The following is a 21379-nucleotide window of genomic DNA, read 5'->3' on the forward strand; positions in this document are numbered from 1 at the left end:
AGTGTAGTTGTGGAAGCCTTTGACCTCGTAATGATAAGTAAATTGACTGTTTTATAATTTGATAATGAAGCTTTTAGATTGAGAATACAATAAAAAAAAAGAGAAAGGAACTTTTATAGCTACAAGGTCAAATTTATTAGCATGCATGTTAACACGGGTTTTCTAAGCATGGCCTGAGAGCCAGGACTACCCTTGTCTTTACCAGGTGGACACAAATGCACGATGTGAAAAGGAGCTTCCAGCACATCTGTCACGCCACACTCACACTTGTGAATGTCATTTGTTACCCCACACTCACACTTGTGAATGTCATTTGTTACCCCACACTCACACTTGTGAGTGTCATTTGTTACCCCACACTCACACTTGTGAGTGTCATTTGTTACCCCACACTCACACTTGTGAATGTCATTTGTTACCCCACACTCACACTTGTGAATGTCATTTGTTACCCCACACTCACACTTGTGAATGTCATTTGTTACCCCACACTCACACTTGTGAGTGTCATTTGTTACCTCACACTCACACTTGTGAGTGTCATTTGCCATGCTTTTAACTGTCCTGAGGATAAACTAGATTCACACTGTCTCCTTGTAATTCTTGGTGTTAGGTTGGTGCTTCCTCTGTCCAGTACATTGGCAGCTATAGGGCGAATGCCTGATGTGTGTTTCTATGTGTATATGCATACATAAGGTGCCAAATGAAAAATGCTAAAGAGTCGAGAGTAAGGAAACATTGTGGTCTAGAACAACCAGAAAAATTCATAAGAAACAGGATTTGGACCAACAAAACGGAGGGCATGATTTATACAGAAATATGGCTGAGACAAGATAGACACTCGCTGAGTTGTCACTAAGAGACCTGATCGCTCTGAAAGCTGCTCTTGAAGGTTATTTGTGCCTCCTCAAGTCCCTGTCTGGTCTTTTGCAGTCTGATAATGGAGACTCTGTAGAAGTCAGTAGGAATGTTGAAGAGATTGTGGTGAAAATCATTGGTGTCTTTGTGGACGCACTTCCGCATGTGCCAGAGCATAGGCGCCTGCCCATCCTTGTTCAGCTTGTCAGCACGCTGGGCGCAGAAAAATTCCTGTGGATTCTCCTCGTCTTGCTTTTTGAACAGTATGTCACTAAAACAGTGTTGGTAGCTGCCTATGGAGAAAAGGTCAGAATATATATCAGGTGGGATGGTAAGAAGGAGTGGGGTGGCATCACATGGGTTTTGTGTGATATTGGTCAGCTTAAGTATGGGACTAGCACTGCTTAGTGTGTGCAGTTTGACAGTGCTCACCCAGAAGGTTTTTCAAGATTGTTTCTTAGGTTTTTGTGGGGTTTTTTGTTTGTTTGTTTTTTGGGTGTGTGTGTGTGTGTGTGTGTGTGTGTGTGTGTGTGTGTGTGTGTGTGTAGATACAGAACATCTTTTGTTGTTTGTTTGTTTTTCAAGACAGGATTTCTCTGTGTATCCTTGACTGTCCTAGAACTCACTCTGTAGACTTGGCTGGCCTCCACAGAAATCCACTTGCCACTGCCTCCTGATTTCTGGGATTAAAAGTGTGTGTCACCACCATCCAGCAACACAGAACATCTCTAGCAGCAAAACATTTTCTTGCTTTTTGTTTTGTTTTGTTTTTGGGAGGCAGGGTTTCTCTGTGTAGCTCTGGCTGTCCTGGAACTCAGTCTGTAGACCAGGCTGGCCTCAAACTCAGAAATCCACCTGCCTCTACCTCCCAAGTGCTGGGATTAAAGGCGTGCACCACCACTGCCCCGCAAAACATTTTCTAAGAGCCCCTTGACTTTTTCTAAGAAATGGGTCTGGAGCCCCACTAGTGGTTCTATTTTAAACCCAACAGAGAGGGGCATTGAAACAGGGTCTCTGCAAGCCGCCTATGGAGGCACTATGTGAGGGGAGGACTGGCCAGTTGTTTGGAAGAGCCAGAGCTCCTGTGCACGGTTCTTTGAATCTCTATTACTGAAGGAATTCATAGCTTTCTCATCTGCTAACAACTACATGGAAAGGCACTTGCTGCTGCAGGGTGTGTTCTGGGCATGTCCTTAATTTGAACTTACTGATGGACTTTTTGGTCAGTGTTGTCACCTTTCCCTTTCTTTCCAAACAGGATGCTATTTTAGAGGCAGATACTGAGTTCTGGATTTCAGTCTGTTGTGAATTCAGTGTCCAGCATCAGGTCCAGAGCTTGATGCATATCCTCCAGTACCTAGAAAAGCTGCCAGAGGAAAAGGAAGGTAAGCCCCAGTCGGGTATGGGCTACCATCTAAGCTGAGAGCTGCAGCAGAGTAGATGGGAATGAGGCAGTCCTTGGAACCCTAGTGCATCCATAGATGAACTATGGATGTCAAGTACATCAGAGATCCGGACCACTGTACCTCTAACACTCTATTAGCTGTATCTGAAGTTTAAAGTTCTGAGATATACATCTTCAGCTTTTAGATAAGTATTTTGAGTGGAGGTGTCCTCCTTTGGCCTCTGGGCTCCAGCCCACAGGATCTCAATCCAGATCTAGAATGTCTGATTGTCCCCACTTTCCCGTGTTGTTGTATTTTGTACTTTTACTCACTCTTCTCAGGCGTGTGGGGTGGCTGCTTCCTTGGTAAATATTCTGCCATCACTCACTGCTTTGACTAAGGAAAAGTCTGGGTTCCTAGCCCAGCACAGTTGTCTCTGAGATGGCATCCTGCTCACCATGCCACTCTTGCACATTGTATAGGTTAGTTGTTGGAGATGGTAAAGTTACCTGCTTTGTTGCTGTTTTTCAGAAGCCACCTCCAAGACAGTATCTATTAAGAGTGAAGTGCAAAATGAAATGTTACCAGTTTTTAAGGTGGACACTCACACAGGCAAGCAGCTTCGGCATTTTAAGTATTTGTCAGTGTCCTTCATGGCCCAACTCCTGGCTTCCAATCATTTCCTCAAAAAGGTAATATGTTCCTTAAGCATGTTTATGATAAAAACTGATCTTGTTTTTGCTAAAGATCAGTGTCTCAGACTCACAAAAAAAATAGCTCACCAAATGTCTTGTGAAAATGTGAGGCATGTCTTGAAAAATAGTAAAAAACCAGTGCACTTCACCATGCAGACTGTTGGACACTGTCTACCAGAGTTGAGACCTAGTGATGTCATTCTCAGATGGTATAGACCCAGTGGAAGCACGTGAGCATGCATACCACCGGTCATCTCCAGGCAAATAGAGGATAGCATGCCAACCACAAACTGTTCCCAATCCAGTATCTGCCAGTCAAGTGGAGAAATCACCTGGTTGTAAGGGAAGATTGTGAACAATACAGCCACCTGATAAAGCTCTCTTAGGAAGCTGTTGTTTATATAAGGGTGAAGTGTCGGCACCTCTCCAGAAGTCAGGAACACAAGCCTTCTGTCACCACTTCTGTGCAAGCAAAGAAAGTGAGAATCAGGAAAAAAAGAGGATCAGCAATCTCCTAGACCTAGCCATTAGCTCCATCTTCCTGATAGAGGTGGCATAGTAGAGTTATCTCAGTGTGCCAGCTACCTCACCATTATAAAATATTTCTATTTTTAAATTATAAGGAAAAAATCTTCATAAGCAATACAACATAAATGAGGTATTGAAAATTCAGCCTAATGAAACATTGGCAAGAATATTATAATAGAATTTCCAGGATTTTCTCTTTAAGACAGGGTTTCTCTGTGTAGGCCTGGCTGTCCTGGAACTCAGAGATCCAACCTGTTTCTGTCTACCAAGTTCTGGATTAAAGGCATGTGCCACACTGCTCCAATAATTTCTAAAAGGCACAAAAAAATACTTGAAAAACAGACAGTGTTAATGCATACAAAGACACAGTGTTGGGCTGGCTAGATGAATCAGCGGGTATACTCATCCTGCCAAGCCTGATGACTTGAGTTTGATCCTGGGAACCTGAATATTGGAAGTAGAGAACCCATTCCTGCAAGATTCTTCTGACCTCCATACATGCACTGTAGCATGCACAAGAGCACACACATTAAAAGTAAATTGATTTAAAAAAAAAAAAACTCAACTGTTCAAAGATTCTAGGTTAAACATAAAAGTTCAGTACACTTCCCCAGTTAACTTCTTTAAAAATGAAGTTGACATGCTGGGGGTTAAGCCAAATGGTAGAGAAAGCGTGATCAGACAGGTCAGTGAGCTGACCATCAGGCTGAGAACACACCTAGGTGGGGGAGGGAGGGGAAGTGGCAGATGGTTTACAAAGCCACAAAGTACATTGAATGCGGGCATGATGTGTTTCTATTCATGGGGGAACACTGAGTCTGCTTTCACACCATGGACAGTGGAAAAACTTTGATGTGAAAAGCAACACCTAGAGCTTTTTAAAAGAAAGCCCAGGAGAACAGTGTTGTGATCAAAGGAGAAATGATTTTTCTTTCACATTTTGAGTCAACAAAACACTACCATAAACAAATGGAAGGAAAGCTGAAGACGAAGGTCACTGCATCTCATGAGTGAGATCATCAGTCTCCATCCAACACTGACAAAGAATAGCATTTTGATGAAGAGGAACCACAAATGGCTAGTTAATTCTTGGTAGAATTCAAATACCCTGGTGAGCAAAGCAAGAAACATGGACTAAATGGGTCACTGCTTTGCTGCTGTTCATCCAAGTGGCAGGTAGTGTGTGCACAGGTCAGAGGTGAATAAAGCTTGGCCAGATGCCTAAGAGACTTAGAGAGATGTTCTCAAGCTTTATTAGTGCAGGAGAACATCCCTAACCTCAACCTGACAGAAATGCTTCAAAACACCCAGTTCTTAAAACCATCTCACACCTGACCTCATGTGTCAGGTCACGGTCAAAACAAGGAAGCATGTGAGAAACATGGCATGAAATTACCTTCAGGCTATAAGGTAATTTCATGTTTATACATGTGTCCCATCCTCACTATCATTATTTGCAAATTTTTCAAAATAAAAAATCTGGAATTGAAATAGGTCTCATCTCAAGCATTTTAGGTAAGCAGTGGTATTCAATCTATACATAGAAAAGTGGGCATAAATTAATTATCTAGCAATAAAGGAAAGTAATTAAATAACCTACAGAGGAACAATATGTATCACTGGACTGAAAGAACTAAAACAAGATAGGTTTCTATATCCTGGTCTCAAAAATCTGATGTATGGGCCGGCCAGTGGTGGTACATGCCTTTAATCTCAGCTCTTGGGAGGCAGAGGCAGGTGGATTTCTGAGTTTGAGGTCAGCCTGATCTACAGAGTGAGTTCCAGGACAGCTAGGGCTACACAGAGAAACCCTGTCTCAAAAAACAAAACAAAAACAAACAAGAAATTCTGATGTATGTGCTATTTAGAAACTTAATGGCAGGTGCAGGCTTTCTTTGGTGGTACAGGAAGAACCAGGAAGCAATTACATGATAAGCCATATCTGTTTTCATAGTGCTTGATTTAATACCCAGTATGAGCTTACAGGCTCAGGCTTTTTATAAAAGAAGCATTGATGTTTTCCTGAATCTTGGCGTGCTGAACACATACTACAACCCAATTAAATGGTTGCAGCCAGTGAGGGAGATGTGAATCTAATGAAACTGTCATGGCACAAGAGTTTGAGGTTTATGGTAATACCTGTTTCGTTTACCCATGTCAAATGACTTCATCACAGTGTCCGCACTGCTCTCATGCAGCTTCTTTAATTCCTAGGTTGTAGAAAGTGGTGGTCCAAAGAGCCTACATGGACTTGAACAGAGGTATGGTTCTTTTTTTTTTAATTTCTTGGGAATAATTCCAACTTGCAAAGGAATTGGAAGAATGAATGTAACAGATGCACACAGTCTGGCCACGTTCACTGCCGCTCTGCACCCAAGCTTTGTCATTCCTGCTGCAGACATTTTTGTCTGTCCAGTTTGTTCCTTTGCCCTGAATACTTTGCTCCAAAGCAGAGTGAAGACTGTGGACTGGTTTTCCAAGCAGAGGATAACCAGTGCTGATCCATCCTCTCCTCTCCCTCCTGTAACTTCTGAAATAAGTCTGAAATAATTTACTAAATTGCCTTTTGTGAATGTGTCTCTTAGTTTGCTAGAAACGGTCCTCAGCTACATTAACACAGTAGCACAGTCCATGGAAAAGAATGCAGACAAACTGACTGGGAAGTTTTGGCGTGCGCTGCTCAGCAGAGCTTATGATGTGCTGGATAAGGTGGGCTTCCCAGGCTTTCATTTCTCCCCTTCATTACCATGCTTGTTACTACTTCTTATGCCATTGTAAAATTATTTAACTCAAACTTGCACTTTAACAGTATACTTTTTTTTTTAAGATTTACTTATTTTATGCATTTGAGTACACACTGTAGCTGTACAGATAGTTGTAAGCCTTCATCTGGTTGCTGGGAATTGACTTTAGGACCTAGGACCTCTGCTCATCCTGGTGGGCCTGCTCCATCCGGCCCAAAGATTTGTTTATTATTAAATAAGTACACTGTAGCTGTCTTCAGATGCACCAGAAGATGGCACCAGATCTCATTACAGGTGGTTGTGAGCTACCATGTGGTTGCTGGGATTTGAACTCAAGACCTTTGGAACAGCAGTCAGTGCTCTTACCCGCTGCGCCATCTCACCAGCCCAACAATACACTTAACTAATAACTTTTCTTGTATAGGAAAGCTCACATTTTTCTTGTTCAAGTCTCTTCATGTCTAAAAACAAACTTGTCTGGAAAATAAGTGTTTCCCTACCAATGATGAGAACATGTGCCTTAATAAATGTGATGAATTTAATTGTTGATCATGTAGATATAATGGTCTGCATCATTGAAGTGGAATAATATAAAAGGCTGTTTAGATGTAGTAGATATATGCTGGGCCTTGAAATCAGGACATGGCCTAGAGTAGCTTAATTCCTTTTAGTGTTGCAGTTTTGCTTTTATTTGTGATTAGTAATAACTGCCTGAGAGCTGTTGTAGAATTATGTGAGAGAACATGTGTGAAAATGTCTGGCACCTCAGGGTTTATAATAAAGAAGAGTCTGAGCTGGCCATGGTGATTTGTGGAACATACCTGTAGTCCCAGCTCTCAAATCGGAATTCGAGGCTACCATGGGTATGTTTTCTGTCAAAATAATAAAGTCTGTCTTCCAGAGTTGAGTTTCTCCTTTTCCTTTTGTGTTAAATGTTCCCTTCTCTGTAGGTCAATGCCTTGCTGCCCACAGAAACATTCATCTCTGTGATTAGAGGGCTGGTGGACAACCCCCTGCCATCTGTTCGTAGGAAAGCTTTGGATCTTTTGAATAACAAGCTCCAACACAACACATTCTGGAAGAAGAAAATGGTAAGTGAGGACCCTATTGCAAACCTGCAGGGCTACTTGCTTCACCTGCCCGCAATTCTCTGGCATACCATCTAAAATGGAAGGCTCTTACTGTCTGGGTTGTCATAGTGTGTGTGATGTATGAGAGAGAGAGACACACATGCTGTTGATTCTCATGCTATAGATGTGTTAAGGAAGATCTGAGGATGGAATTCCTGATGCACTTCTGCTTGCTGTGACCCATGCAGCCCTTAGCTGAATCATATTTTGATCTTTTCTCACTGGGACACTGTGTATGGATCAGAAGTTGGTCAGACAGTATATGCTTTAGCAGTAAGAAAGGCAGATGGTGTAGTGGCACTTAGGAGACCAAGACAAGAGGATATCAAGTTCATGCCCTGTCTAGGCTGTATAGTGAGTTCAAGATCAATCTGGACTGGTTAGTGAGACCCTATCTCAAAAACCAACAGTATAAAGAGGTCTGGAGGGCTCGTGAGATGGCTCAGTGGTTAAGAGCACCAACTGCTCTTCCAAAGTTTGTGAGTTCAAATCCCAACAACCATATGGTGGCTCACAACCACCCATAATGAAATCTAACACTCTCTTCTGGTGAGTCTGAAGATAGCTACAGTGTACTCATTTATAATAATAATATTCGAGGCCAGCCTGGTCTACAGAGTGAGTTCCAGGACAGCCAGGGCTACACAGAGAAACCCTGTCTCAAAAAAACTAAAAAAAAAAAAAAATTAAAAAAAAAAAGAGCTCTGGAGCTGGAGCTCTATGGTAGACCTCTTGTTTAACATGATGAAGGCCCCTAGCTAACTTCTCTACACTGGGGACTGGGAAGAGTGTGGTTGTGTAGCGGGACTCAGACCCAAGCAGGGGAGGTGGGAAAGGAGACCAGATGTCCCTTCTTGTAGCTCTGATTCCTGGTTGTTTGGCTGCCATTTCTTCAGGTTCACCGCTTTCTCAAACTGGTTCCAGTCCTTCTGGCCATTGTGCAACATAAGAAAAAGGAGGCAGAAGATGAACAGGCAATTAACAGACAGACAGCACTGTACACCCTGAAACTCCTATGCAAGAACTTTGGGGCACAGAACCGAGAGCCTTTCATACCAGTTCTCAGCACTGCAGTAAAGCTGATAGCACCAGAGAAAAAGGAGGAGAAAAATGTCCTGGGAAGCGCCTTGCTGTGCATAGCAGAGGTGACGTCCACTCTGGAAGCTCTGGCCATCCCCCAGCTGCCCAGGTACCTTGGAACAGGAGCCACTACAACAGAAAGGGGAAAGGAATGCCTTTGGGACTGTCGGCTTCTTGAATAGAAAGGAAATGAAAATAGAGTGGTGAAAGAATTGATCTTTTCTTTGCTCTGGAAAATGCACCATTCTGTGACCTTCAGACATTGCCTGGTGACGTTCTTCCTTTACAGAGCCACTGTGCTTAGGATGCAGTGGAAGCATGGCCAGAGACAGCAGCCTTTAGCGGTGGCAGAGGGAAGCTGGATGCTTCTGACTCTGCTCTTGCTCTGATCATAGCCTGCCATACAGCTGTAGCAAATTACTTCTCTTAGAGCCCTGCCATCTGTAATACATGGGCGTATTCTACCCACCCCTAGTTTCTCCTTATAGGCCTTGTGCTTTGCGCACAACCTGACACCTAGTGCATGCTCGGCCATTGAAGAACATTCTTTTTCAGTTACCATGTGTCAGCACTGTAGGCACCAAGATTTCTTGGATGGAGTGGTAGAAAGTGTACAGGCAGTATTCTGCACACCATGGGTTACAGTGTTGTAGCAAACACGGCTGGCTGGGAATTTTTCTTCACGTCCCATCTCCCTTTAGTGTTTGTGGCTTGAAGCTGCTCTAAAGCCCTTTTCCCTTCTTGCCAGCATGATGCCTTCGCTGCTGACAGCCATGAAGACTACCAGTGAGTTGGTCCACAGTGAGGTCTGCCTACTCAGTGCCCTGGCTGCCCTGCACAAAGTCGTTGAGACTCTCCCACACTTCATCAGCCCCTACCTGGAAGGTCTTCTGACCCAGGTAGGTTGGGTAATTATGACTTGCTACCCAGGGTGGCAAGGGAAACAGCTTGACCCATTCAGTCTTCTTGCTGGCTCTTTCTTCCCATGATTCATTATATGATTCTTGTTTCCAAACAGAGGTGTGTGTTAGTTGAATATGTATCTTTTTTTTCTTCCATTGTCATTTCTGCTTCATCATGGAACCAGGAAGCAAAATAGGAGGGTGTGTCTGCCTTTCAGCTGTGTGTAATGTTCAGCTTTTAGTTACCTTAGATCTTTGAGGATGGACAGGAAGAATTGCCTGCTGTCATTTAGGAAACTAGTGTGTCTGTGGTTTTGATGGGAAAGCTCCTTTAACTGTAAGGTGTTTTGTATAGTGGGCATCTTTGTTTACAGGTGAGCGGTTGCCCATCAGCACACTGTGGGCACACTGTGAGCAAGTGGTATTAACTGCAGATACCCATGGAAGTCCATCCTTGACCAGGTTACTAGTGTTCTAGTTTGTGATCACTCATCATGTGAGCTGAGCTTTGGCTACCATGGTGCTGGTGACTTGACATTCGCTGTTTACAGCAAGGACTCAAAGTTGCTGTCTCTTGGAAGGGGGCTAAGCTGATGGAGTCTTCCTCAGCTGCTTTTAGTGAGCAAGAACCTGAGTTATAGGAAAGCCATGAGGCTGAGAGTCCTTTGTGCTTCTGCACTTGACATTCGCCTTCTTCATCGGCTTCCAGTGAGGGAAGTCATCTACTCAGTTTTATATGTAGACAATCAGTTTGCATTAAAAGAATTATTTGCTCTGGCATTTGATGGCTGCATGCCATCACCAAGCCTCTCTGTGAGTGTGGTTGCCAGCATAGTCCAATGCCCTCAGTCACTGTTTTTCATGTTCCTGCAGGTGATTCACCTAGAGAAAATCACTAGTGAAATGGGTTCTGCCTCACAGGCTAACATCCGCCTGACAGCTTTTAAAAAGACCCTGGCCACTGGGCTCTCACCTCGAGTCCTACTGCCAGCCATTAGCAAGACTTTGAAGCAGATCCAGAAGAACTGGAAGGTGAGTGTTGACTGTTGGACTCTGGAGAGGGAAGGTGGGCCTGAAATGTTGAATGTTCGTGCCTGGGAGCATAGTATCATTCACTTCTGTGAGGGTGCACTGAGCACTAAGACACGGCAAACATTCTCTGTTGTATTCATGGTAGCATCACATGGGCCCATTTATGAGCATCTTACAAGAGCACATTGGGGTGATGAAGAAGGAAGAGCTCTTATCTCACCAGTCTCAGCTAACCACCTTTTTCCTGGAAGCCCTGGACTTCCGGGCACAGCACGCAGAGGTGAGCTTGTTTCCACTCCCCATGCCCCAAAGTTGTCATTCCCTATCTGTGCAAGAGCCAGATAAAAATTAACATGTGGCTTCTGTCCTTGCCAAAGCATTTAGTCCATGCTAATTAGGTCCTGTTTTCAGGATGATCTAGAGGAAGTTGGGAAAACGGAAAGTTGGATCATCGACTGTCTAGTGGCCATGGTGGTGAAGCTTTCAGAGGTCACATTCAGGCCTCTCTTCTTCAAGGTGAGCCTTTCTTGCCTGCATGTCTTGCTCACTGTCACTGGCAGGATGAGTAGATGATGTCGCTGTTCTCTCCTGGTTATAGTTGTTTGATTGGGCCAAGACAGAAGATGCCCCAAAGGACAGGCTGCTGACATTCTACAATCTGGCCAACTGCATTGCTGAGAAGTTGAAAGGCCTTTTCACTCTGTTTGCTGGCCACTTGGTGAAACCTTTTGCTGATACTTTGAACCAAGTAAACATCTCCAAAACAGGTTTGTAGTTCCTTTGGGCTAAGGCACCCTTGTTCATGTGTCTGACATGGGCAGTTAACGTAAGACCCGGAGCTCAGAAAAGACTTTCATGATCCTTGGCCTAAGGATGGTGAACTTTTACTCTGCCATATTTTCTATTATATTAGAACAAATAATCGACATAGGAGAAAGGATAAAGTGGGTATTATTACTCATTAGTGGTAGTAGCTGTATAATAGTAAATTTGGGGCTGGAGACAGCCCAGTGGTAGAATGCTTCCCTGATATAGGTAAGGTCATGGGTTCCATCCCCAGGTTTGGATTGGTCTATCCTCTGCTAATAATTAGCTGAAGTGACTGAACTTGTCCTACTTAAGCCCCGTCTCTGGAGACCATTGTTCGGTGTTCTGCCTTTTATAGCTTCTAGGTCATTCCCACAGTCTCCTTGTTGTAATTGTGACAGTGACTCTAAGCACCGGGACGGAGTGTTTTGCATTTGTACTCTTTCCCTGTGTACAGATGAAGCCTTCTTTGACTCTGAGCGCGACCCCGAGAAGTGCTGCTTGTTGCTGCAGTTTATCTTGAACTGCTTGTATAAGATCTTCCTTTTTGACACCCAGAATTTCATGAGTAGAGAGAGAGCAGAAGCCTTGATGATGCCCCTGGTGGATCAGGTAACCCACTGCAAGGCCTTCTGCCACTGAGGCCTCCTGGATCCATCTTTGCTGGGTTTGTATATGCTGCATGATAGCTTGTGAGGCTTAGTCATATGGTGTTTTCAAGGAGAGGGATCTTTTTAAGGAAATGTTACTCAAAAATGGATTTTCCATGGTTTAACTTATCTTTATTGTGGAGTTCATTGAGTTTTACTAGGGAATTTTTCAAAGGAAAGAAGTAAGATCTCGCTGTCAGTGTATCCATTGAAAAGGTGTGTTAACTGTTGTCAAAGGAGCCTCACTGAGCATGGCTACTCCCACAGGAAAGTACCACCCCCCCCCAGGTCTTCCAGAGGGAGACGTTGATACTAAGTACCACCATCCCAGGTCTTCCAAAGGGAGAAGTTGATACTAAGTACCACCACCCCAGGTCTTCCAGAGGGAGAAGTTGATACTAAGGGCTTCTGCAGCTGTTTGAGCTCCAGAGGGAAGAAGTTGGCCCTAGAGACAAGATTATTGTGGGGAGAACTTACTTTTTGAGCCTGTTAATGCTATGAAAGATGGTGAAACACACACTAGGGATGTGTTCGGGCACAAGGGAAAGGTGACCTATTGCTGACAGCCCACATGTCTGTCTTCCCAGCTTGAAAACAGGCTTGGAGGAGAAGAAAGGTTTCAGGAACGGGTAACAAAGCACCTGGTGCCCTGCATCGCACAGTTCTCTGTGGCCATGGCAGATGATTCCATGTGGAAACCCCTGAACTACCAGATTCTGCTGAAGACAAGAGACTCCTCCCCTAAGGTGAGGGCTGGGAGTCAGTCTTGGATGCTGCATCCATTCCCCCTGGGTGTTGCCTAAATGCCCACCTGGAGTCTTCGTGTCAGCCCAGGGCACTGATAGGGAGAGTCTGGCCCTAGGCTGTACTACTAGAGGTCTGATATACTATATAATATGGAATCCTGGCTTTTATAAAGAATTCTTGGCCTGGGAAGATGGCTCAGCTAATGAAGTGCTTGTTGTGCAAGCCTTTGAACAAAGTTTGATCTCCAGAACTCACATAAAAGGCCACATGCTGGGGTGTGGAGAGATGGGTCAGCACTTAGGAGTTGGCTGCATTTCCAGAGGACCCAAGTTCAATTACCAGTTCCCACATAGTGGCTCGCAACTGTTTATGGCTCCAGTTCCAATGGCTCTTATATACACCTTACTCAGATATACACTCAGACAAAACACCAATGCACATAAAATAAAAAATAAGTCATTTAAGGAGGAAAAAAAAAAAAAAAACACCAGCATGCTGGCATGTATCTGGGAGTTACATGCAAAAATGAGAGATTTGCTGAAAAAAAATTAAGGTGGTGGCACCTGAGGAACAACACTTGAAACTGGCCTCTGACCTTCAGATGCATGTGCACACAAGTACACACATAGCCAACACACACACACACACAAATAGTAAAGAATTCCTTATTTCTTCTGTAGGCTCTCATAAATAGCTATATTTCACAATGACCTAGGTATAGTAGGCATAAGCATTAAAATAATTTCTAAATACTTCTAAGTGTCAAATAGTAAAAACTCCAGGCCATTGCTTTTATGTCACTGTGCTCTGACATAAGTGATTCTGGTGTGCATGGAACACTCCTTTAGTTGGAGCCATGGTTAGAAATGAGTGCCATAGTACCTTGAGTGAAGTTAAAACTCCTTACCTGAAGTTCTCTAGCAGTTTTATTAATAAATCGCCACTATCAAACTATCAAATAAGAGCCTCACTGGGGGACTGGAGAGATAAGAAAGAGCCTTGCTGGTAAACAGCCCAAAGCAGGCTTTTTAGTAGGATTCATTCAATTGATTACATTTCTAGGAGTTAAAAAGCATATAGTTGCAGAAACATTTTAGTATTTTATTTTGATTACTGTTATGAAAATCTTGATTAAATATAATTATGAAAATTGTAGAAATTTTCCAAATTAGAAAGGGGGCTGTTTTGTTTCAGTGGCCTGCTATTACTACCTCATAGCAACTTGCATTGCTTATGATAGGCAAGGTGTGTGGAGAGAAACACCTTTTGTTCAGTGCTGAAAGGAAAGTGGGAGTCTTGGTCATGCAGGGACTGCCAGAGGCACTACATCACCAGGTTGGCAGTCCAGGCAACCCAACACCTCCAGCTAGGTCCATGTTAAGACTCCCTTAAGTTTGCATGTGGTGGTGTTTTGTTTTACACTTATGTATTAGGGTGGAGGCATAAGCTTGCTGTGGTGTATGTGTAGGGGTCAGAGGACAACTTGCAAGAGATAGTTCTCTTCTTCCCCCATTAAGTGGGTCCTGAGGATTGAGCTCAGGACACGAGGCTTGGTGGCAGCACCTTTACCCACTGAGCCATCTTACAGGCTTTTCTGTGGTCTTTTGTTTTATATTGTTTTTTCATGTTTTAAAGAGCTGCAGTGCTAGAACACAGTTTGGAAAACTGTTACATAGGCTACCCTTAATCTAGATAGCTCTCAAATGGCTACATAGTAGTTCTTTTTAGACATTGAGTGATCACAGTGAGGATGTAAAAATGCCATTTCCATTTGGGTCAGGCCTCAGCACTGAGCTGCAGTGAGGGACAGATGACACGGTCTCCTCCTTGATGATTCCTTCCAGGTGCGGTTTGCAGCCTTGATTACTGTCTTGGCACTGGCTGAGAAGCTGAGAGAGAATTACATTGTTCTGCTACCAGAGTCCATTCCTTTCCTAGCAGAACTGATGGAAGGTAAGTCTGCAGCTAACACTGACACAATTCAGGAAACTGTCACCGCACAGTCCCTGAGATGGCACTGCTCATGTAGGTCACGGTGCTGTTTATGAAGTAACTTCAGGTATTTACAGGAGCCATTGTCTGTGCCATTAAAGGCATAGTCAGTTGTCCACTGGAATGATGGGGTGGGTATACATGTGTTGCTCAGTGTAAGGTGCTGACATAATCTTACTCAGTACTCACAGTGGGGTTCACACTGCCTGTTCTTAAAAGAAGCTAAGAAACAAGAGGCTTACAAAGTTTTAAGACTTTGATAATAGCACTGAGTGGCAGGTGTGGCTGGTTTAAACAGGTGCACTCTTAATTGACATTCCTCTACATTATACCATCCAATGCCCCTCATATTAATTGGGGATGGTGAGGAAGGAGGGCTGCTTTTGCATCTGACTGGATGTGCATCTGGCCAGAAGCACACCCTTTTATGTCTGGTGTCAGGTATCTTGGAGCTCCTGGGGCACGGGGTCCCTTGGGAGCTAGGATCCGAATGTATGCCCCCTTCTTGTGGCTTGCCCCTCTTCAGCAGCCAAGAGCATGAACATGCCTGTGAGGAGTGGGGGACAGTTGGGGAGCACCTCAGGTCACAGCCTGCTAGGTGCTTCCTGTACCCTGACAGAACTGTGGTAATTAGGCAGGACAGCTTCAGGCCCACTTCTAATTCTGGTTTTTGTTGTTAGATGAGTGTGAAGAGGTGGAGCATCAGTGCCAGAAGACCATCCAGCAGCTGGAAGCCGTGCTGGGGGAGCCGCTGCAGAGCTACTTCTGAGGCAGAAAGCACATCCGCCCACTGCCTGTGCTCTGGAAGTTCACATTCATTCTCATGTTTTAATGGGGGTGTGGTGCCATGTTACTTTTGGTACTTTCACATCTGCTGATATTTTAATGTTTTTTACAAAATCCCTGCCTGTCTGGGATACCACAGAGTCCTCTCCTGCCTTTTGTACAGAGTTGCTAAGGAATAAATTGGATGGTATTTTTTATACAAACTGGTATTTGTCTTTATCCTGAGTGGTATTCCAGATGAGGTGGGCATGTTTAATTTCAGTACCTGAGGCCCAATGCTTCTCTGAAGCACGAGCTGTCTGTCACTTGCTGTTCCTTACCTGTTTGTGGTATATGTGTTAGAAGTACTACAACCCACAGGTGTGGTCTCAAGAAAGCAGCAGCATTCAGCAGAGTTTCTGGTGACAGCCATTTGGGGTAGGTTGACAGTTGGAGCAGCTCCTCGGTGCAGTTTGACTTGGTGCAGGGGCTATGGATGTCTCCATTGCTCATCTTTTCTGTGTGTGTGGGTGGTGGTGGTGGGGGGGGTGTGCTGCTTAGGAAACAACCCTTAGCTGACTGACAGCATACAGGAAGGATAGCAACACTAGTGGTGGTTTTGAAGTTCTCTGTCTAGTACTGTTAGGTGAGGCAGAAAATGAGAGTTCCAACAGAATTAAACCAGTTTGCCTTCAGCATCTACAACCTAGAAGAACTATTCCAGAGAGTATTCATTCTAATTTAGTATAAAACTTTAATGCAGAATTAGGACAAGCAAAAAGGCATTTTGCAGTTTAGAGATAGAACTTAGGAATATATAGTGAAATGTCTCACAACCTAATAAATTCCAGCAGCTTTTTAAAAAGACCAGAATCTAAGAACTAAGACTGAATCTATTCAAATTCAGTCTTAATAGCTTTGTGTAAAAATAGAAATGAAAATAAGCTTTTGTATGAATGGGCTTTTATTTTTTCCTGAGCGCCTTCCATTCCCCAACATCTCAGTAATGCATTCTTTATGAAGAAGTAACTGGGGAATTCTAGAGCCTCCTGGCCTCCCTATAAATTACTCAGGTCCACTCACCACCCCACATGAGTTTTAAGAGTAAACACTAAGTTTGCCTGAAAAGGAAGGCCTACCAGTTGCTGCCTTGAGTACTCCTAAAGAGTAAGGTTGCTGACCGTATTGCTTCCTATGCATGAGTATATGTATCTGGGCAAACTGACCGAATACTCCTAAACCCTGGCAGTTTAGAATTCTATCCAGTGGTTTATTATCATACAATGACCTGACGAAAGTAGCTCTTCCTCTCCCCCACGCCCAAACCTTTGACATCTGTAACAAGATTGGACCTGTGGAGAAAGGCTACCTAGGGCTCCAGTCAAATCCTGGGAGTTACAGGAGCTGACTCTGCTGATGCAGGCTGACTTAGCAGACAGCCGTGCCTGACCCTGCTGCTCATGGACCCACATCTTCGGACCCAGAGGCAGGCACGAGGGCTGGCCTCCACGGCAGCTCAACCTTTTCACATTACCCTCCTGGATAGGTTTTGCTTTGATAGGGCTTGTTTTATATATTCACTGTATACCCAAGAGGGTTTTACAAACTATCCAACTTCTACCTCACTTTGCCACAGGCACCCACACGCATCCTGGACTTGAGTGCCAATCAACCAGCAGAAGTCTGCTTGGAGCAGAATACTTGTTTTGTCATAATTTGGGGTTTTGGCCTCAGTTTTCCTGCTGTGTTCAGCATCATACATTTTATAAAGTTAAAACAGTGAGATTAAAGCGGCGAGAGCTAAGTAAATGCTAAGCAGTCATCAGTTCTGAGAAAGGATAGAGTGCTGATTATGAAGAGGGTCGTTGGGGAAGTAGTGTTTGCCATCCATTAGTATATTTTTCTGACCTTAACTGCTCCTAATGGGGTTAATGCAGTGCCAGCAGGAAGACAAACTGGTCATGTGACTCGTAAGTGCCAGAAAACAGGGACCACACAAGTTCTGCGGCCAGCTTAGAGAATATGCATAGGAAATGTGCCTGCCGTCCCTATTAGCTAGTATATGTAGTATATTAGGCACTTAGATATGAGGGGCCCAGTGTGCAGAGCCTCGCTGGCAGTGAGCTGTGATTGCCCCATCTGTCCCTCTAAATGTAGATGTAGCCACACTGCATGGCCAGGCCTGACACCACCAGTAGGACTTGATGTTGTAGGAGCTCAATTTAGCAATATAAACAATGTGGTGTAAGCAAGATAGATGGATTTGACGTGGCCAGTATTGGATAAGCCATTTTGTATTTCGAGGGTTTCGGCAGTCATGGTAGCTACCAGCTCCTTACATCCAGCAAATGAATATCACCATCAACTGATAGGGTATCAATACTGCTTAGGTCTTTAAATCTGTGTTTGTACTCCAGGCTGTGCACACCGTTTACCGCAACCTTGAATTCTCGGACGTCACAGTAAATTATCATCTGGAAAGAAAGGAGGTGCACCATCAGTGGCTGCCTTTCATTTTAGATCATATGTTTCTTCTATACTACTCACCAAGGGTCAAAAGGAAAACTGGTTTGCTTTGAGCCTGGACTCGGTTCTCCAGCCTCCTTCCATTGACTTCCCTTCTGAGTGATTTTAAAGAAGACCCAGTCCCCAGTATATCATGGTGGCATCTTCTGCTTCAGCCCACTTGTGTTTTATCAGGTTCTTCCCTCAGTAGTCCCCTGTCCCGTTCTGCTCCTGGCTCTCAGAAGACTGGGAAGTGTCTCTCCTCATATTTGGGAATTAACAGAAAGCTGCTGGTCGCTGCCCACTTTCTCACCCCTTTACTGAGAGTCTTGAACCCTGAACATCATGCCTCAGTGCTAAGGGCTTAGCCACATCAACTGATAAGGTTCCAGCAGCTTGGAACACATGGTAAAGAGAGCAGTACTTGGTCATCCTAATTGTTATGTTTCAAACCCAGGACCAGGGGCTAATGTGTCTAACATCAAAGTGCGCCTGGTCTCCAGGTTCTCCCAGCATCCTTCAGTCCCTGTCGTTATAGGGTATGGCTGGCATACCCTTCCCCCAGAGGCTCTTTCCTATATAATCCAGACATTTTGGTTACTCCCTCCCTCTGTACACTGCTTTCTCTCTGCCCCTACCCCTGTCCCACTCTCTTGGTTCTTTATCTCTGTTTGCCTCCTTATCTGCATGGCAACTTTTCTGGCCTCATTCTCTGAAACCTGTGAGCCTGACAAGGAGCCATTCCCAAATAAACCTGCTTTTATGCTTTTAATTCGTCTTGAATTGGCTTTTATCAGTGAAGAACCTATTATTAACTCTGCCCTTGCTCCCTGTTTCCAAAACCTTTTTAGGGCCAAGTTCCTAGGCTTTGTGCAGTAATTGGCATCCTGGCAGATTTATCACTATTGCCTACCCTCCAGAGCACTCTCTTAACGCTCAGAGCTGGGATCCTGTAACACTGCCTCAACACCTAACCCAGCACTTGTCTGCACACTCTTACGTAGACCTTAAGGAGGGCTGTCGGTTATACCAAATGTCCACTCACTAGAAAGACCAGTTTGGGGACCCTACACTGTGTTCCTTGCCACAGTGAAGCATCGGAAGGCAGCACAGCCTGGCCTTGAACCTGCCCCATTTCCCAGAGACTAGATGGACAACAAACAGCCTCCTTCCATTGACTTCCCTTCTGAGTGTTTTTTTTCTCTGCCAAGAAGGCGTTAAGGGTCTAATCTTCACACAGCAGCAATGGGAAAAGCTTCCACAGGAAGTCAGGATGAGGGGGATTTGAGCATGTAACATAATTCATCAAAATCAAAGTATGCTATACAGGGAATTGGGGAAGTAAATATTACTTGAGATATCTCCCCAGGGATGGGGAGAAAACCCAAGTTCAGCTAGCTGGAAGGGGCTTTGCTGAAGTCTATTTAATCTCAAGTCACACAGTTATCTGCTGAATTGACTCAGCAGGAAAAAGAGGGTGTAGACACAGGGCAGGAAGCCAGCTGCAATCCTAGCAAGTTCCCTCTGTTGTATCAAATAAATGCTTCATCTAAACAAGTGAGATCCCTGGCAGATCAAAAAGCAAGAAGGCACATGGCCTACAGTCGGCCTAGACAAATGTCTAAGAGCAGAGACCCTCCCTAAGTGACTTCAGAACAGCCAGAAAAATAGAATTTGCTGGCTCTAAGTTGTGACTGCCCTGGACTTACGTCTTCAGAGTTGAGAGTAGCCACACTGTGTGGCTAGGCCGATCAACATTGGTGCAGTAGAGCTGATGCTTTGTGAGCTCCACAGATACAGTGTCTGCAGTGAGATGTTTTGACATAACACAGCCAGTGTAACTTAGTGATTCAGTGTGCTTGCCTGTGCGCACACTGGGTGCTACCCGCATCGTGACTATTTTTAAAAGAGTGGGGCTGGTGAGGGCTCAGTGGACAAGACCACTTGCTGTATGTAGAAACAAGTGAGAGGACCTAAGTTTGGGCTACCCAAGCACCTGTAACTATGGTAGATGGGGTGTACAGACAGATCTGTGGCATTGCTGGCTACCAACTTAGCTCCAGGTTCAGTGAGTTCTTGTCTGAAAGCATAAGGCAATGACTGGTAGAGCAGGCCTGTGCGCACACATATAACATGCATGTAGAGAATCAGGGTAAGGACTTTGAAGTGCAAGATCCTGTTTACTTGAAAAGAATGGCAGAGTGGAAAGATCTGCAAGAACCTCAGGAAAACATACTGAAAAGGTCACAAGTTTGACCCAAAGAGCATTACCATGGGAGGCTGACAGCAGTGTGAGGGTACCTGCTGTTGCAGCAAGGGGGCTCACAAGGGAAGCGAGTCCAAGCACTGAGGGAGTGTGGATTTGCAGTGTGCCAACCTATCTCCCTGTGTCCTAGGCTGAGCCAGCTATTCAGCTCTATGCCCCCACACACACACACAAAAGTCTGGGATGGGCTCCATCTAACTTTTACTTTTAAGGTTTATGTTAGTTTTAATTCTGTGTATGTGTGGAATGTAGACATGAGTGCAGGTATCAGATCTAGAGCTATAGGTAATTGTGAACTTCCCAGTGTGGGTGCTGACTGGAAACTGAACTTAGGTCCTCTGCAATGTACTCTTAAGCACTGAGCCATCTCTCTAGCCCTGTTTCATCTAATCTTAATAGCATCATCAAACTTATTAGTCAAATAGGAGGAAAATATTTTAATTTCACTTTTCAGGTTTTCGGCATTATTTGATTATTATCTTTTCATTTCAGCACCATAGATTGAGACCCAGTTATACTGCTGGTTTCCTCTCAGCCACAAGGACCAGCTTCCTTCCAGAAGAAGGAAGTACTCTGTTCTCCATTCTGTGTACCCTAGGTCATCCCATATATACTGTCCCTTGCTAGCGACAAACCCTGAGCCATACCTCCCACTTCCAGTGACTAGTTCAACTTGCCCTAAGCCTGGCCTTACAGCTCTTGCTCGGCCTTCTGAATTCACCACCAGCACTGACACCTTCAGAGAACTTTCCACATCTAGCCCGTATCAGTCGACCCTCCAGGCACCTGGGAGCCTCCTTACCCTAGAACCTGGAAATAATGTTACATCATATTGCCACCTTCTGATCACCTTGATTGTGATCAACAATGCTTCAACAACCAATTTGATGACTCCCTGAGAACTCCAGTAGTTTAAGAGCAGTGGCTCTCAACCTGTGGCTTGTGACCCCATGAACAACCCTTTCACAGGTGTCGCCTAAGACCATAATTACATTATAGTTCACAACAGTAGCAAAATGAGTTATGAAATAGCAACAAAAATAGTTTTATGGTCGGGGATCACCACAACATGAGGAACTGTATTGAAGGGTCACAGCATTAGCAAGGTTGGGAATCACTGGTTTAGAGCACATGAGTTTAAAATATTGCTGGCCAGTAGTGGTACATGTGTTTAATCCCAGCACTCAGGAGGCAGAGGCAGGCACATCTTCGAGTTAGAGGCCAGCCTGGTCTACAGTGCCAGTTCCAAGACAGCCAGGACTACACAGAGAAACTCTGTCTCAAAAAAAAAAA

The 21379-nt window shown here is 44.4% G+C and overlaps 2 protein-coding genes across 4 annotated transcripts in view; one reads left to right on the plus strand and one right to left on the minus strand.

Moving 5' to 3' along the window:
* The window catches only part of Heatr1 (HEAT repeat containing 1), a 42715-nt gene extending 27176 nt beyond the window's left edge, over positions 1 to 15539 (plus strand). Inside the window, exons 30-45 of the mRNA XM_031358057.1 lie at positions 934 to 1164; positions 2117 to 2243; positions 2775 to 2935; positions 5681 to 5727; positions 6052 to 6175; positions 7161 to 7301; positions 8237 to 8529; positions 9169 to 9319; positions 10196 to 10354; positions 10500 to 10634; positions 10766 to 10870; positions 10953 to 11121; positions 11619 to 11773; positions 12399 to 12557; positions 14403 to 14511; positions 15231 to 15539. Coding sequence (XP_031213917.1) covers positions 934 to 1164; positions 2117 to 2243; positions 2775 to 2935; positions 5681 to 5727; positions 6052 to 6175; positions 7161 to 7301; positions 8237 to 8529; positions 9169 to 9319; positions 10196 to 10354; positions 10500 to 10634; positions 10766 to 10870; positions 10953 to 11121; positions 11619 to 11773; positions 12399 to 12557; positions 14403 to 14511; positions 15231 to 15319 — 2355 coding nt within the window. The 3' untranslated portion in view covers positions 15320 to 15539. The remainder of the gene's footprint in view (positions 1 to 933; positions 1165 to 2116; positions 2244 to 2774; positions 2936 to 5680; positions 5728 to 6051; positions 6176 to 7160; positions 7302 to 8236; positions 8530 to 9168; positions 9320 to 10195; positions 10355 to 10499; positions 10635 to 10765; positions 10871 to 10952; positions 11122 to 11618; positions 11774 to 12398; positions 12558 to 14402; positions 14512 to 15230) is intronic.
* Positions 15540 to 17591: 2052 nt separating this feature from the next.
* Positions 17592 to 21379, minus strand: part of Lgals8 (galectin 8) — a 22513-nt gene continuing 18725 nt past the window's right edge. For all 3 annotated transcript variants that reach the window (XM_031358059.1, XM_031358058.1, XM_031358060.1), the window contains one exon: positions 17592 to 17789. In XM_031358059.1, the coding sequence (XP_031213919.1) occupies positions 17640 to 17789 (150 nt within the window). In that variant the 3' untranslated portion in view covers positions 17592 to 17639. The remainder of the gene's footprint in view (positions 17790 to 21379) is intronic.

This window comes from Mastomys coucha, unplaced genomic scaffold (assembly GCF_008632895.1).
Source record: "Mastomys coucha isolate ucsf_1 unplaced genomic scaffold, UCSF_Mcou_1 pScaffold7, whole genome shotgun sequence".
Classification (NCBI taxonomy): Eukaryota; Metazoa; Chordata; class Mammalia; order Rodentia; family Muridae; genus Mastomys; species Mastomys coucha.